Source organism: Pelecanus crispus, chromosome 7 (assembly GCF_030463565.1).
Source record: "Pelecanus crispus isolate bPelCri1 chromosome 7, bPelCri1.pri, whole genome shotgun sequence".
Classification (NCBI taxonomy): Eukaryota; Metazoa; Chordata; class Aves; order Pelecaniformes; family Pelecanidae; genus Pelecanus; species Pelecanus crispus.
In genome coordinates this window covers 69,563-82,999 of record NC_134649.1, presented here as the reverse complement: position 1 = coordinate 82,999, position 13,437 = coordinate 69,563, and the positions used below count along the sequence as shown (strand labels likewise).

The window sequence follows — 13,437 nt, the reverse complement described above, 5'->3', positions numbered from 1 at the left end:
ACAATAATACACCTCAGTGATATCCACCTTTGCTCCTTAGCGCAGTTTGCAGGTGGACTGGCCCACCTGTCATTACATCCCAGTCTTTATATTGATGTCTTTTCTGTCTCCAGAAACAATGAAGTAATTAATACTCTTTGCTTAACGTGGGTTGTTTTTCTGGGGTTTGTTGTTGTTGTTGTTCCTGAAGAAACTTTCTCTTTAACAAAACATTAGGGTTTTTAAAGTCTTGTGATATATTCTAATGGCCTGTTCTCTGTATATGCTGTTTGTTTGCTTGGTACCGTATGCTTCAGAGAGCTTGTTTTTATACTTTTAAAAAATATGATATTGTTCTATTTGCACTTACTCTAAATCTCTAATTTTCCATTGCATTCAACATTTGCACCTGTCTGCTTGTTCTGCTTTATTTGTACAGTATTAGTAAACTGATGGTTTTCTCTCTTCATAGTCACCTTGTATGTTTCTCGATTCTGTTTCTTCATCTCTGGTGTGCTGACAAAACGTCTTTCTTGCCACTTCCAAAACTTCTAATTCAATGCTAGGCTGATACTTAAAGTTATCCAAAGATGCACAGTCAGTCCCTTCTGATTTGGCTTTGAATAAGCAACCTTACTGGAAACTGAAAAGTTCAGTCTGAGTCTAGAATCTCTCTGGTGCCTTCTGAAACAGGTTGTCCAAAGACACTGTGGAATCTCTGTCCTTCGAGATTTTTCCAAACTCAGTCAGACAAGGCCCTGAACTTAGTCCAGCTTTGAGAATGGGATTGGACTAGATTGCCCTCCCACATGAGTTCTTAATGAATCCGTGTATCGGATATGTAGAGTTTCTGGCACGGTTGATTCCTCTCGTCCTCGCTCTGTTGGCGCAGAAATGAGCTTGTTTTTGTATTTGTGCTTTGTCCATTCGTATTCTTTATGTGTAGATATTTTAGAAGAGAGAAAAATCAACAGGTTCACAAAAAGCTATCTAACGAAAGACACTCTGAGTTTGTCCGTGGCCTAGTTCAGTTGTTTTTAATGACATTCTTTGGTCAGTGAATTCCCCTGTCAGCTGTCGGGGAGCGGGGGGGGAGTAAGGCAGAGCTTTACCTGTTCATCTTATTGCTTGTTCCCAGCAAGTACCAGTGCAAGTTTTTCACCATTTTCCCCACCCACCGAGCACTTTGGCAAGGCAGCAGCTTGAATGTCATGCCAAGGAACATTTGGTCAAAAGCAGGATTAAAGTATGTGCCCTTAAGCCTGAATAAGATCTTCAGATACTCTTATCTATCCATGTATGAACAGACATTTTTGCAGTCTTACCTAGTGTTGAAGATTACTGTATTTTGTGTTTGCTGTTTCAGTGCGATTCCTGTGCTCTTGTGAATATGTCTGTATTTGAGTTGCAGTTCTTGAGTAGCTCTGGATTGATGCGTTGTTGTTTCTCTCTTCCTCTGCCCCCTGTCTTTCCCCAGTCAGGTTTTTGACTTGTTTACAGACTACTCCATCCTTTTTTCACTAGGGATGGGTGGTACTAGTTGTTGAAAAAGGCCCTTTTGAGTTGTGACTGGCTCTGCCAGAAGAAACTGCCTTAACTAAAATGGATGTCAGAGTAGAGCTAAAATGTTGTGTACTGTTGAGAAATACTGGTGGTAAATCGGGACCATACTGGCACTCGCAGCACACAAATTATGTGCTGTCAGGTGCAGTACCGCGTATGTATGGTTGGACACTCCGTACCAAAGGGGCCTCTCTACTGCAAGTTGTCTGATTGGTTTTTATTCATATTTTGTATTTATATACACTTAAATATTTGTGTGTATACACAGACCCCCACTGTAAGTGTGTGTTCATGTTGCCTTGCTCTATTCTGTCATTCTGTGTTTACTGTGAGTCACTGAGCCCCTGAACGCTAAGATAACTTGCATCCTTGTGTTATCAAAGTCTCCTTAGGAATTCTGGCCATTAATGAAGCAGTAGACCGTGGTGATGTTAGCCAGACCCTGAGTGCCTTACGTTCACCAGATGTTGGGCTGTACGGAGTCACTCCAGAATGTGCTGAGACATACCAGCGAGAGCTGTCGGAAGCCAAGAGAAGAAAAATGGTAGCAGGTGAACCTCAAGTAGCTAGCTGTTAGTGAAATAAATTCAAGATAGTTGCATGTGGATTCAGAACCAGAGGTAAAAAAGCCTCTGGGGAGAAGTCTTGTGTTGCAGGTGGCGGTTGCGGATGCTTTGTGAACTAAGTTTTTTGTTTGTTGGTTTTAAAAAAAAAAAAAAAAAAAAAAAAAAAAAAAAAAAAAAAAAAGGAAATGTGAATAGTAGAACGTTCTCCACTTGTAGAATGTGTTGTGTTTAGGTAGTTCTCATATGGGGGTCATTAGGAACTCTGAAACATTCCTTCTCTTGCTTGGACGAAGGAGCATCTGTATATGTGGATTTCCTAATTATAACATTTGTATGCATGAAGGATATGAAAGGTAAGACACTTGTCTGTTTTTGAGACTTACACTGCAGTTTCTGCTCTTAGGGGGCAATGGCAGTGAATGGGTGAAACACTGGGTGAGAGGAGGCTACCATTATTATCATAACCTGCGGACCAAAGAGGGAGAATGGGATGAACCAGCAGAATTTGTGCAAAATGACACACAGCTGTCACGGGAGGAGATACAGGTAGGGTAGATAACACATGCTCTTTCTCTGAAAAGTTGACATTCCTGCCATTCCCATCCTTAATGCAGCTCTGAGAGAGAATGCTTCGACGCCATAGTCATGTTAACAAGCTTAGTAACTCATTTATTTCACTGGGCATCATCAGATTGCGTGCGTCAAAACTCCTTGTCCCATTTCAGAAAAATTCGTCCTGTCAGTAAAAGGGTACAGGACCATGGTGTTGCTGTTTATTGAAAGGCAACTTGGAAGTTTCTCATAAGCACAATACGGAAAGCTGATGTAACATCATGTTTCTTGTATCTCCATTCTGTTTTTCTGACTCTTCTCCCTACCGTAACATTAATCCAGAGCACCATATCTGGAGTCACTGCGGCATACAACCGAGAGCAGTTGTGGCTGGCTAATGAGAACCTGATTACGAAACTTCAGGCTTGCTGTCGAGGATATCTTGTTCGCCAGGAATTCAACGCAAGAATGAATTTTTTGAAGAAACAAGTCCCAGCAATCACTTGCATTCAGGTAATGGTACCCTTTAATTATGTTTGAAACTTGTACTCTGTGCTTGTTTTCTATACGCAGGCTTATTGACTGGTTTTGTTCAATTTAAACAGTTACAGCACACAATTGTCTTTGCCTCATTTTGCAAATTATGTAAAGGCATTTCCTTCTCCCAAAGAGTTTTGGTATATTATTTACTTTTCTGTGTCGTATATAATCAGTAAAGTCTTCTCGGGCAGAATTGGAGAGAGAAAAACTTATTTGAGGAAGCTTTACCTATCATTTTATTATCAGATTCAGTGTTCTGGGAATAGGGCAATATGAAGTGTGTCGTATGTCTTTATGGTGATAATACTATGTGATGAATTACTACTGTGATTCCTTATGAATTGAAGAGAAACAACATGGTTTTCAGTATTCCTGAGTGAGATGATTCTTCTCTTCAAATTTGTCCAGGGATTTGGAGGATTGAGGACCTGAAAGACACGGTGGGATAATTCAGTATGAGGTTGGGCACATTTACAGGAGAACAATGAAAAAAATCTTTCTCTGGTGGTGTAACTGAAATGTGTGCAAATGAAATAGATGCTTTGCGCCCTATTACCGCTTTAATCTTTGAGCACTCTATGTGTGTTTGTTTCTGCCTAAGTAGCGCGCGCTCTGCGTGCATATTTGAAAAAAATGCACAACAAAACTTCCAAAACCGCTCCCAGCTTATTAAAATAACGCTCTCCCCCTTTAAGTGTAGTCCAGCCCCTTGCCTAACTTCTGTTCCAGGTATCAGTAGCACTGAGTCTGCTCTGAAGGCTTACAATGTTACATCACTGTTCTCACCAGCAGCAGCATGTAACGCATGATCTTCATGTAGAACGGTTTCTGTCAACTTGATTGTTTAGCTATATCCTTGATCTCTAACTTTGCTTCTGGAACAGGTTGCCCAGAGAGGTAGCAGAGGCCCCATCCCTAGAAACATTCAAGGCCAGGTTGGACGGGGCTCTGAGCACCCTGATCTGGTTAAAGCTGTCCCTGCTCGCTGCAGGGGGATTGGGCTAGATGACCTCTAAAGGTCCCTTCCAACCCAAAGCGTTCTATGATTCAGAAGGCACAGGCTCTTTGTGGGGTGATTTCAAGTCTCGCGATTACAGTTGGTGAAATAGTTAATGCTTCACACTGTATATCTCTTGATAAGATAAGCATGTCTCCCTCACATTTTACTTAGCCAAAAGGGAAGTTGGAAGCCGAGGAGCAGAAAGAGGCTCAGACTTCTAATTACTTCTCTTTAATTAGAGAAGTAAAGTCAGTGTGCCTGTTTTCTGTTTTCAGTCCCAGTGGCGTGGCTACAAGCAGAGGAAGGCATATCAAATCCGTTTGGATTACCTGCGAGCACAAAAGGACCAAGTAGTGAAGGTAATGAAGGCTTCCTGCTGACTTTTTTTGGTAAACCTTTTGGGTAGTGAACTTTGTAGGAAAGTGTTTTATCTGAGTGTTTTGATTACCCTTCTATAGATTCAATCAATGACCAGGATGTATCAAGCCAGAAGACGTTACAGAGATCGTCTGCAGTATTTCAGAGACCACGTAAGAGGCTATCTTGTTAAATAAATTCAGTACCTGCCTTTTGTACTCTTTCCAGAATGAGGTCAAGTGCTTTTTTTTTTTTTTTTTTTTTTTAAAAATCCTAGATAAATGATGTTATAAAAATTCAAGCCTTTATCCGAGCAAACAAAGCGCGAGAAGACTACAAAACCCTCAGTAAGTATTGCCAAGAGGATAAAACCGATGTGCCTTGAGTCTCTATTTGCAAGGGATGTTGCTAGTGTGATCTATAACATCGAGACAGTTTTGAAGAGCAATTGGGGTGAAGTTGGCAGGGCAGTGTGGAGAGTAGGCGGTTCTTGAGGCTGAAGAAAAACTTGATTCCAGCTGTCACTTTTGCTGCTGAAAAATAGAACTGTAGCTTTGCAGTTAACTTTGGCAGTGTGGACTACCCTAGGCTGATACTGACTTTGTTCTTTACTGTTTGCTTCTCTCATGATTTACTCAAAACAAGAAATTCAAAATGTCAGAAGCTGTTTAGACGTGGTGGTGCTAATTTTATTCTGGCTGCTCCTTAACGTGCTGTTTAAACATAGATAAGGCATAGATTTACTTCTGTTTCCCGTCCCCTGATGTTTTCTTGCTTATTTTTAGTTAATGCTGAAAACCCACCTATGGCTGTGGTTCGGAAATTTGTCCACTTGCTCGATCAGAGTGACCAAGATTTTCAAGAGGAGCTTGAGCTAATGAAACTGCGTGAGGAAGTTGTAACCTTGATCCGATCCAATCAGCAGCTGGAAAATGACCTCAATCTCATGGACATCAAAATTGGGCTGCTAGTGAAAAACAAAATTACATTGCAGGTAGGAAATGTGCTGATGGGAGACCAACTACAAGTTGAACTGAGCCCAGTGGTAGTTAGCACGGAGAGCTCCTGGCCTTGGATGTCAGTTGCTCAGGCCCAGCAGAAAATGTTGCCCCAGACTTGCAGATTTTACTCCCGGTACGTTCTTACTCCGTTCCGCTAATTTAGTATGTATCCCTCGAAAGAAAACTGTCGGAGGAGAAGCAGCAAGACCTGAAGCTGAAAGAGACAAACACACACCAGACTATCTTGACCTAATGAATGCGACAGATTGTGTGTTTGAAGGCTTGGATAACTCTGTTTTGTTGCTGCTTTGTGGTTAAACAAGTGACATGCCACAAGCTTGCAGCGAGGGGTGTGATTTCGGGCACAGGAGACACGCTCGTGGCACTTGGTGTTTGTTGGTTAAAGGAGGCCCCCTCTATCACTTGGCTGATGTGATTAATTTCTCTCTCTCTCTCTCTCACACAAAAAAAAAAAGAGCTCTTGATGATACAGTGTTGCCTTTTCTTCGAGCTGAAGTTCTGGTCAGCTTTTCATTTGGTCCTGGGTGGCGGGACACTAGGCTCCTCCCAGTGTACAATCTCGATTGGTGTAGTGAAATTAACCTTGGAAGGAGGCTGCAGCTTTTGGGCTGGTACCTGCAGCAACAAGTGCCGTTGCTGTCAGGGTATGTAGAGGTAGTGAGCTAGCTGAGTATGACACAGGATTTTTAGGTTTTAAGCCCAATTTAAAAAGGAAAACATTTTCAAGCATCTTCAGTATGCTACCAGCTCCGATAATAATCGCTGCCAAGAGTGACTAACGCTTCTAGGGTTTTGGACAAATTCAGGAAGTCGGAGACAAAGCAGAACATGTACTTACAGTCACAGAAACTGCTGCCAAAGCAAGAAATGCTTCACTTTAATAGCCCCAGGCATACCTTGACATGGAAAGGCATACCTGCCTTTCCATGTACAAGAGAAGTCGACTCTCAGATGCAACTGTTTTCCAATATTGCCTTTTATAAAATACTTAAGAGTGGAATCTGTCCCTGTTCTTTCTTTCCAGGATGTTGTTTCTCATAGCAAAAAGCTTACCAAGAAGAACAAGGAACAGCTCTCTGACATGATGATGCTGAACAAACAAAGGGGAGGTTTGAAAGCTTTGAGCAAAGAGAAGAGAGAAAAGCTGGAGGCCTATCAGCATCTGTTCTACTTACTTCAGGTAAGCAGCTTCTAACACTGCTCAGTTACCTGTTGTCATAGATGCTTATATGTCTTGGCACAGTCTTTGCTTATGCACTGTAGTTTTGAGCCACCATAGTTCTTAGTGATACTGGCCTGTGTGGACATGCACGCTAAGTAATTTTTCTTGTTGTTGTAGACTAACCCAACCTACTTGGCCAAGCTGATTTTTCAGATGCCTCAGAACAAATCCACAAAGTTCATGGATTCTGTCATCTTCACACTGTATAACTATGCATCCAATCAAAGAGAGGAATACCTGTTGTTGCGGCTTTTTCAAACAGCGTTGCAGGAGGAGATCAAGTACGTGGCAGCATACAGCTCATTCTTGCTGTTGAATCTGTTTTGGTAGTTTCTCAAATTGAGGCAGTTTTCATGTTATATATCATGCTGATACGCAGATGATGCTAAACTGTCCCTTCATTGTCCCCTTCCTATTTCATATCTGTTCTTAACGTAGTCTATAAAGGAAGAGTCAGGTATGTCCATTGAGGATGAGGTCTTTTTACTTCAGTCAAGATTTCACTGCTCAACACGGCAGCTGCTTGTGATCTGATGCAAAGTCATCCTAAAATTCAGTCTAATCTCAATTCTCCAATGTCTGGTTGTAAACACCTCCAACAAACTGCAAACTCAGGCTTTACAAGCCAGGGAGAGAGCTAGCACTAAGCTCTCTGGATTTCCAAAAGCTGATGAAGAGGCTGAAACCATGAGGCTTTATTGTTTGGCATTTCTCTTTACTGTCAGTGTTAGGGACTCTGGCTGTCCTCAGGCATGTTTTGTTTGATCTGTTGGGCCTTAGGAGCTCGGTGTTACGTGACTTCAGTTCCTTACAATGCAGAGCTGCACAACTTGCTGTGAAGAAGAAGGCACAATAAAATTTTTGAGGAACTACTCTTTAAGCGTTCTTTGGGATGCATTTTAAGCATGAAGATGGTATACGCCCTGAAACAAACAACAACTTCTAAAAGAGATTTCCTCCCCCCTTAAATTCATGCTTGAAATAGTAGTCCAGGGAAATGTAGATACTTTGTCCTCTGCTGCTGTATTTGACATAGCGGTATAGTAGGAGTGGCTTTTGTTGTCGATTTGCTTGTTTTCTTATTTTAAATACTGGAAGAATCCCACTGTTCTTTTTCTTCTCTACATAAAGCATGCTCCGTTTCCTTTGTATTTTTGAATTGTGCTCTCAAATAGAATGTACAGTTGGATTTGCATTAATTGTTGTTGAGATGGCTACTGGCAAGTTGCATTGGAATTGCCAAACACGGGTCATAAGTTTCTTGCCTCATCTTCTTGAAGTGTTCCAGTTTTGTTCTTATACAGTCTTGTAGTTTATTGCTGTATCAAGATTTTAGTACAGATCCATTGTCTGTTCCCTGAGGGTGATGCTCTTTAAGTGTTTTATACCGAGAAACGTATCTAAAGCTGACAGAATTACACATACCTCATATTTCATATAGATTCTTTCTTCTTCAGATCAAAAGTGGACCAAATACATGAAATTGTGACTGGGAATCCTACTGTTATTAAAATGGTGGTAAGTTTCAACCGTGGTGCCCGCGGTCAGAATGCCCTGAGGCAGATCCTGGCACCGGTTGTGAAGGAAATCATCGATGACAAATCGCTCAATATCAAAACTGATCCGGTGGATATTTACAAGTCTTGGGTTAACCAGATGGAGTCTCAAACTGGTGAGGCCAGGTATGGGAACTGTTTACTACTGTGTTTTTCTAAACATTCCTCGGTCGCTTTGCACTGCTCGGTTAATCATTTCAAACCATCCTCGGCTTCACTGTATGCATCTGGTCCAACTGATACCGGCTTCTCCATCTCCTCAAGATGGCTTTCATCCGAGAGTTCTAAAGACTGTGTTCTGGTCATGGTGCTGAGGATGTTGAAAGGGAATCTCATTAGGAGATGGAAGAAGAAATGCCCTTTGGTGTTTGCCTATGTTGACTTGATAGTTAGCTATGAGATGCCCCCTAACCTAACAGAAATCATGGTAAGAAAAAGTATTTGGGAATTGGTTCCATGTCAGTCTCTGTTCATGTTGTATATAGCCTGTGCAAACTTGGGTACTATTTGCAAGCCAACAAAACCCCTTTTGCTGCAGCAGAAGCACGACATTGCAGTTCTTTTAGTCCTAACGTCTTTCTAATTAATATTGGCCACTGATGGCAATTTGATCGTACTAGATGGTTTTGTGTCATCCTGGTTTCTTTTTCTTTCAGTGCATGTGACTTGCTAGAACTTGAGGTTTCTATTGTGTTAAATCGATTTTATGGATGCTGTTCTAGCTTCTGGCTTGTGCCCAAGCTTTTATCATCTTAATGTGCAAATGTGAAGCTTGCTTTTTCACCAATTTATTTGCAGCCTGAAGCACCGCTGCATGTCACAGATGGCATTTTTTTGCCTAGTGTGCCTGCTGTAAAAAAGGTAGTTTTGGGTTAGCTGGGCCTTTTCTCATAGGGGCCACTGCAAGGGAGAGTAGAGGAAGTAAAAGCAAGAAGTCTTCAGCTCTTCCAGTGCCTAAAAGGTTAATTGAAGGCAATGCACAGCTCTTGGTAGCCAAGCGAATATAAGCTTGTTTCCGTGTCAAGCTAGAAATTCTTGAAATATGCTAGCCTGAGGAATACTCACCTTAACATATTTGACTTTTTCAAATAGCAAATTGCCGTACGATGTTACACCCGAACAAGCTCTAAGTCACGAAGAGGTGAGGACGCGCCTGGATGCCTCAATCAGAAACATGAGGACAGTGACAGACAAGTTCCTGTCTGCCATTGTTAGTTCAGTGGACAAAATCCCGTGAGTCTGGTGTACCACAGTATCACCCTGAGAAGCTGGTGGTGGGTTTATGCTTGCAGCAGTCTTATTTGCCCTTTTCTTTCTCTTGAAGTTATGGAATGCGTTTCATTGCCAAGGTATTAAAAGACTCCCTGCATGAGAAGTTTCCTGATGCTGGCGAGGATGAGCTGCTGAAGGTGAGGATCTGAACACCTTTGCGAATAATTGTCAGCTAAATTGGCTGTGGCAAGCACATCTCATTCTTCTCCTTTGGGTGTATGTGTGGAGAGGAGTGCACGTAAGCCTATATAAAGCTTATTTATTTACTTCTACGGATAGAAAATGTTTCACCTTGGGCTTTTGATTGTTAGCTTCATATGCATCACCTGAGATGCAATACGTTGTTCAGAAGGAGGTATCCTGCTGCTTCTGCTTTGCCTTTAATGTCTTGGGCATTTGGTCCTTTAGGTTTCTTGACTTGGGGTACTTGTGCTCCTAGAAAGTAAACCTTGGTTTTGCTGGTATGATCACAGCCAGCTGCTCCTTTCTTAAAGAGACAATGTCAAGTTAAAAAGTCTGTATGCAAAATTCTGATACTCCTAATTCCCCTATCTGTAACACTTTAGGATATTTTGACAGCAACATGCAGAGAGTCGCTTTCCATGATGTCTAGTCAGTTTTGTATTTTGCATTTCAGTAGATTTGGAGAACTAAAAGGATCCAAATAGTAGGCACTCTCAGATGAGCACAGGTTTGGGGTTTTCATTGAAATGTCTTTGGTTTTGTGGCTTTTGGTAATTGCGAAGGCCTTTATGTCCATGAATGCTTTGCTTGTTAATAAAACAAGGTTTGGATCTTAGAATACTTGACAACATCTCTTAAAACTTCTCTGCCTCTGCTTCATTACAAAATAATTACCAATCTGAATGCTGTTTTCTTCTCTCTTCTAGTTCTGTGCTTTCCCATTCTGAGACATCGATTCTTTCTATGCAGGTGAATTAATTTCTTCCATCTGTAAATTTAGGTGGAAAACTGCAGTTTTTGTTAATCCTTGTGGAAACAATGTAACTGTCCACACGAAAGTCAAAACTGCAGTTGCATGCAATGACTACTCGCAGATTTTTTTTTTTTTTTTAAGCAACCAAAGCTACCCATATAATAAACTGTTCTTCTCCCCCTGTGAGTTTGAAAGTTATTAATACAGTTTCTTTCACAGATGCGTTTTCTTATTACTGCTAGTAAACAGCTTTGACTATTGTCATCCCATGACATAATCTGTGAGAGTACAGCAGGGGCTTGCATGAAACAGTTGTCAAAAATGTTACCTCACTGAAAGCAGTTAATAATTTCTGGGGCTAGATCAGCAATGGCTAGATTTTTTCTCTCTGTTTTCAGCTGTTTGTTCAGATCCCGATTTCTTCCGTGCATTTATGTCACGTGGCAGGCAGGTGAAGCCAAGGTTCAGTGACCTGGCCCTCTGCAAAGTTCTGTGAAACACCAGAAAATACTAGAGCATGCGGTGTGAGAACTGTTGCTTTACGTCAGCATGTTGGGTTAATTCCTTTTCGTTGCTGGAATTACTTTTGGCAAAATTGATCAAATACAGGTTAGAAGTATATTTGTGAGCATAAGGATAACGTGACATCTTTATTTTTGGTTCCTTTAAGTTTATTGCTGCTCACGTTTGACTAGGTAAATTGGATTTTGAAGCATCAAATGCCATTTGTCATCTGTACTTCTGATTTTCATACCTCTGGATTAAATGGTCTCTCAGTTACCCTCACTAACTTTTAACGGGGGGTCTCCGCCTGAAAATGTTGCTGGCTAATCGAAGAATTATTCTGAAAGAGAAAAGGGCTTTGGAGAAGGAATGGAAAGTAGTGTCCTCCAGTTTAGGTCCTTGGTGTGCCATGCTTCCTCACCATTTTTGCTTTGTCGGAGACGGTGGCCGATTCTGCACGCTTCTCTAAGAATTAGCTCTTGTTCCATATTGAAACTGCATTACCGGGTTCCTCTATACCGTGATTGTTCTGCCTGTGTTAGACTAACTCAATTACGTTTAATTCTCCTGATAGATTGTCTCATGCTCATGTGAGTAGTCCGTTGGTAACTTTTAGTATCTCCTGTCTGTACATTTCTATAAGTTAGTTTTAAATTTTTATGCATAGGAGTACCTGCTGCTGTATTGTCCTGTGACTAGTAGTGCTCTGTCTTCCCTCTTTGCGTTGACCGTCCTATTGTCACTTAATGATTTTTTTTTTTTTTTTTTTTTTAACCGCTGTAGATTCTTTGGGATAGTATGTGTCTGTATACAGCAGCACATCAGAACCTTTATCTTGGAAGGGGCCTCTGGCTTACAAGAAAATAATTTATTAAAGCACAGTCAGAGTAGTTTCAATAAAATTCAGTTGAGTCCTATACATTTGTTTCTTGACGCGTTTCTTCTCTACTCAACTTTTCTCAGATTGTTGGCAACTTACTCTATTATCGCTACATGAATCCAGCCATTGTTGCACCAGATGCGTTTGACATCATTGATCTTTCAGCTGGAGGTCAGCTGACCACGGATCAACGCAGAAACCTCGGTTCCATTGCAAAGATGTTGCAGCATGCTGCATCAAATAAGATGTTCATGGGAGACAATGCGCACCTAAGCATTATTAATGAATACCTATCACAGTCATACCAGAAATTCAGGTGAGAAGACCTTAGCTAATTAAGTTGTGAAGTTTGGCGAAGGGTAACATTGCAGGTAAAAAGGGATAATGATAAATTTTAAATACGATAAATTCTATCTCTGTCAAATATGTGGTCTGTTGAAAATAAGAGATTGCACGCCAGACTGCCATTAGCATCAATGACAATGTGTGCCTGGAATTTGATTGATACATGGTATGTGAATGAGATTGCAAAGTCAAATATTTTTGACTTAGGAGTCTCCAGAATAAAGGTTGCTTTTGCACGTGTTTATTGTGATACTTTGGACGTGGACAACTAGAATGGACATACATTCTTCTGTCCCATATGAACCCTGGCTCCACGTGAAATCCCAGTGGTGCTCAGGAATAAAGCAGGTTGGCATTTAGCTGTTCATACAGTTGAAGTAAGCTTTGTTCAAGAATCGTCATCTTATGCCTCTCGTGTTTTGGAACAAAGAAAACCAGAGATTGCTGGGAGCAAGGGGTGTTACTGCGGTGGAGGCAGGAGGATGTGCGAACGAGGTCACCAGAGCCGCAGACCAGTCCTGTGAATGCGGAAAATGGGCCAATGTCAACATGGCCAATAATTGAATTTACTAGGTTACTTCTGATGTGTGAAACTAAAGCTGACAAATGGTAGTATGCCGTAATGTACCATAGTTTCAAGAAGAGCGACTATGCTTGTGATTGTCACGGGGAGTTAATGCTTTTGATACATCACGTGACCCTGAGTCATACTGATTCTTCTTTTCTTCTTTTTTCTGAAGACGTTTTTTTCAGGCTGCCTGTGAGGTTCCTGAATTGCAGGATAAATTTAATATTGATGAGTATTCTGACTTGGTGACTCTCACTAAACCAATTATTTATATTTCTATTGGTGAAATCATCAATACGCACACTGTAAGTATACATCGGTCACAGTTGCTCCTTATAAGCAGTGCTTACAAAGAAAATGCTGCTTCTGGCTGAGACGCAACGTTACCAAATACAAGGCTAAAAGTTGGCTTTTGTAGCGTGCAAGAGCTGGTCGGTTTATAGAATTAAGTAATTTGCTTGTGGCTTCTCTAAGTTTCTTTTGAAAGTAGTCGAGTATGTGATAATGGCACAGCTTTGAATGTTGATAATTGCTGCTTTGGAGTTCAGTGAAATAAGATCTTTTTCTAAAACAT

At 41.1% G+C, this 13,437-nt stretch overlaps 1 protein-coding gene across 1 annotated transcript in view; it reads left to right on the top strand.

The window, feature by feature from the left end:
- IQGAP1 (IQ motif containing GTPase activating protein 1) overlaps window positions 1-13,437 on the top strand; it is a 75,965-nt gene that overhangs the window by 51,482 nt on the left and 11,046 nt on the right. The window contains exons 17-30 of the mRNA XM_075713600.1: window positions 1,926-2,093; window positions 2,512-2,654; window positions 3,003-3,173; window positions 4,476-4,559; window positions 4,659-4,730; window positions 4,835-4,904; window positions 5,343-5,551; window positions 6,604-6,759; window positions 6,919-7,082; window positions 8,259-8,483; window positions 9,450-9,590; window positions 9,682-9,766; window positions 12,034-12,266; window positions 13,036-13,168. Coding sequence (XP_075569715.1) covers window positions 1,926-2,093; window positions 2,512-2,654; window positions 3,003-3,173; window positions 4,476-4,559; window positions 4,659-4,730; window positions 4,835-4,904; window positions 5,343-5,551; window positions 6,604-6,759; window positions 6,919-7,082; window positions 8,259-8,483; window positions 9,450-9,590; window positions 9,682-9,766; window positions 12,034-12,266; window positions 13,036-13,168 — 2,054 coding nt within the window. The remainder of the gene's footprint in view (window positions 1-1,925; window positions 2,094-2,511; window positions 2,655-3,002; window positions 3,174-4,475; window positions 4,560-4,658; window positions 4,731-4,834; window positions 4,905-5,342; window positions 5,552-6,603; window positions 6,760-6,918; window positions 7,083-8,258; window positions 8,484-9,449; window positions 9,591-9,681; window positions 9,767-12,033; window positions 12,267-13,035; window positions 13,169-13,437) is intronic.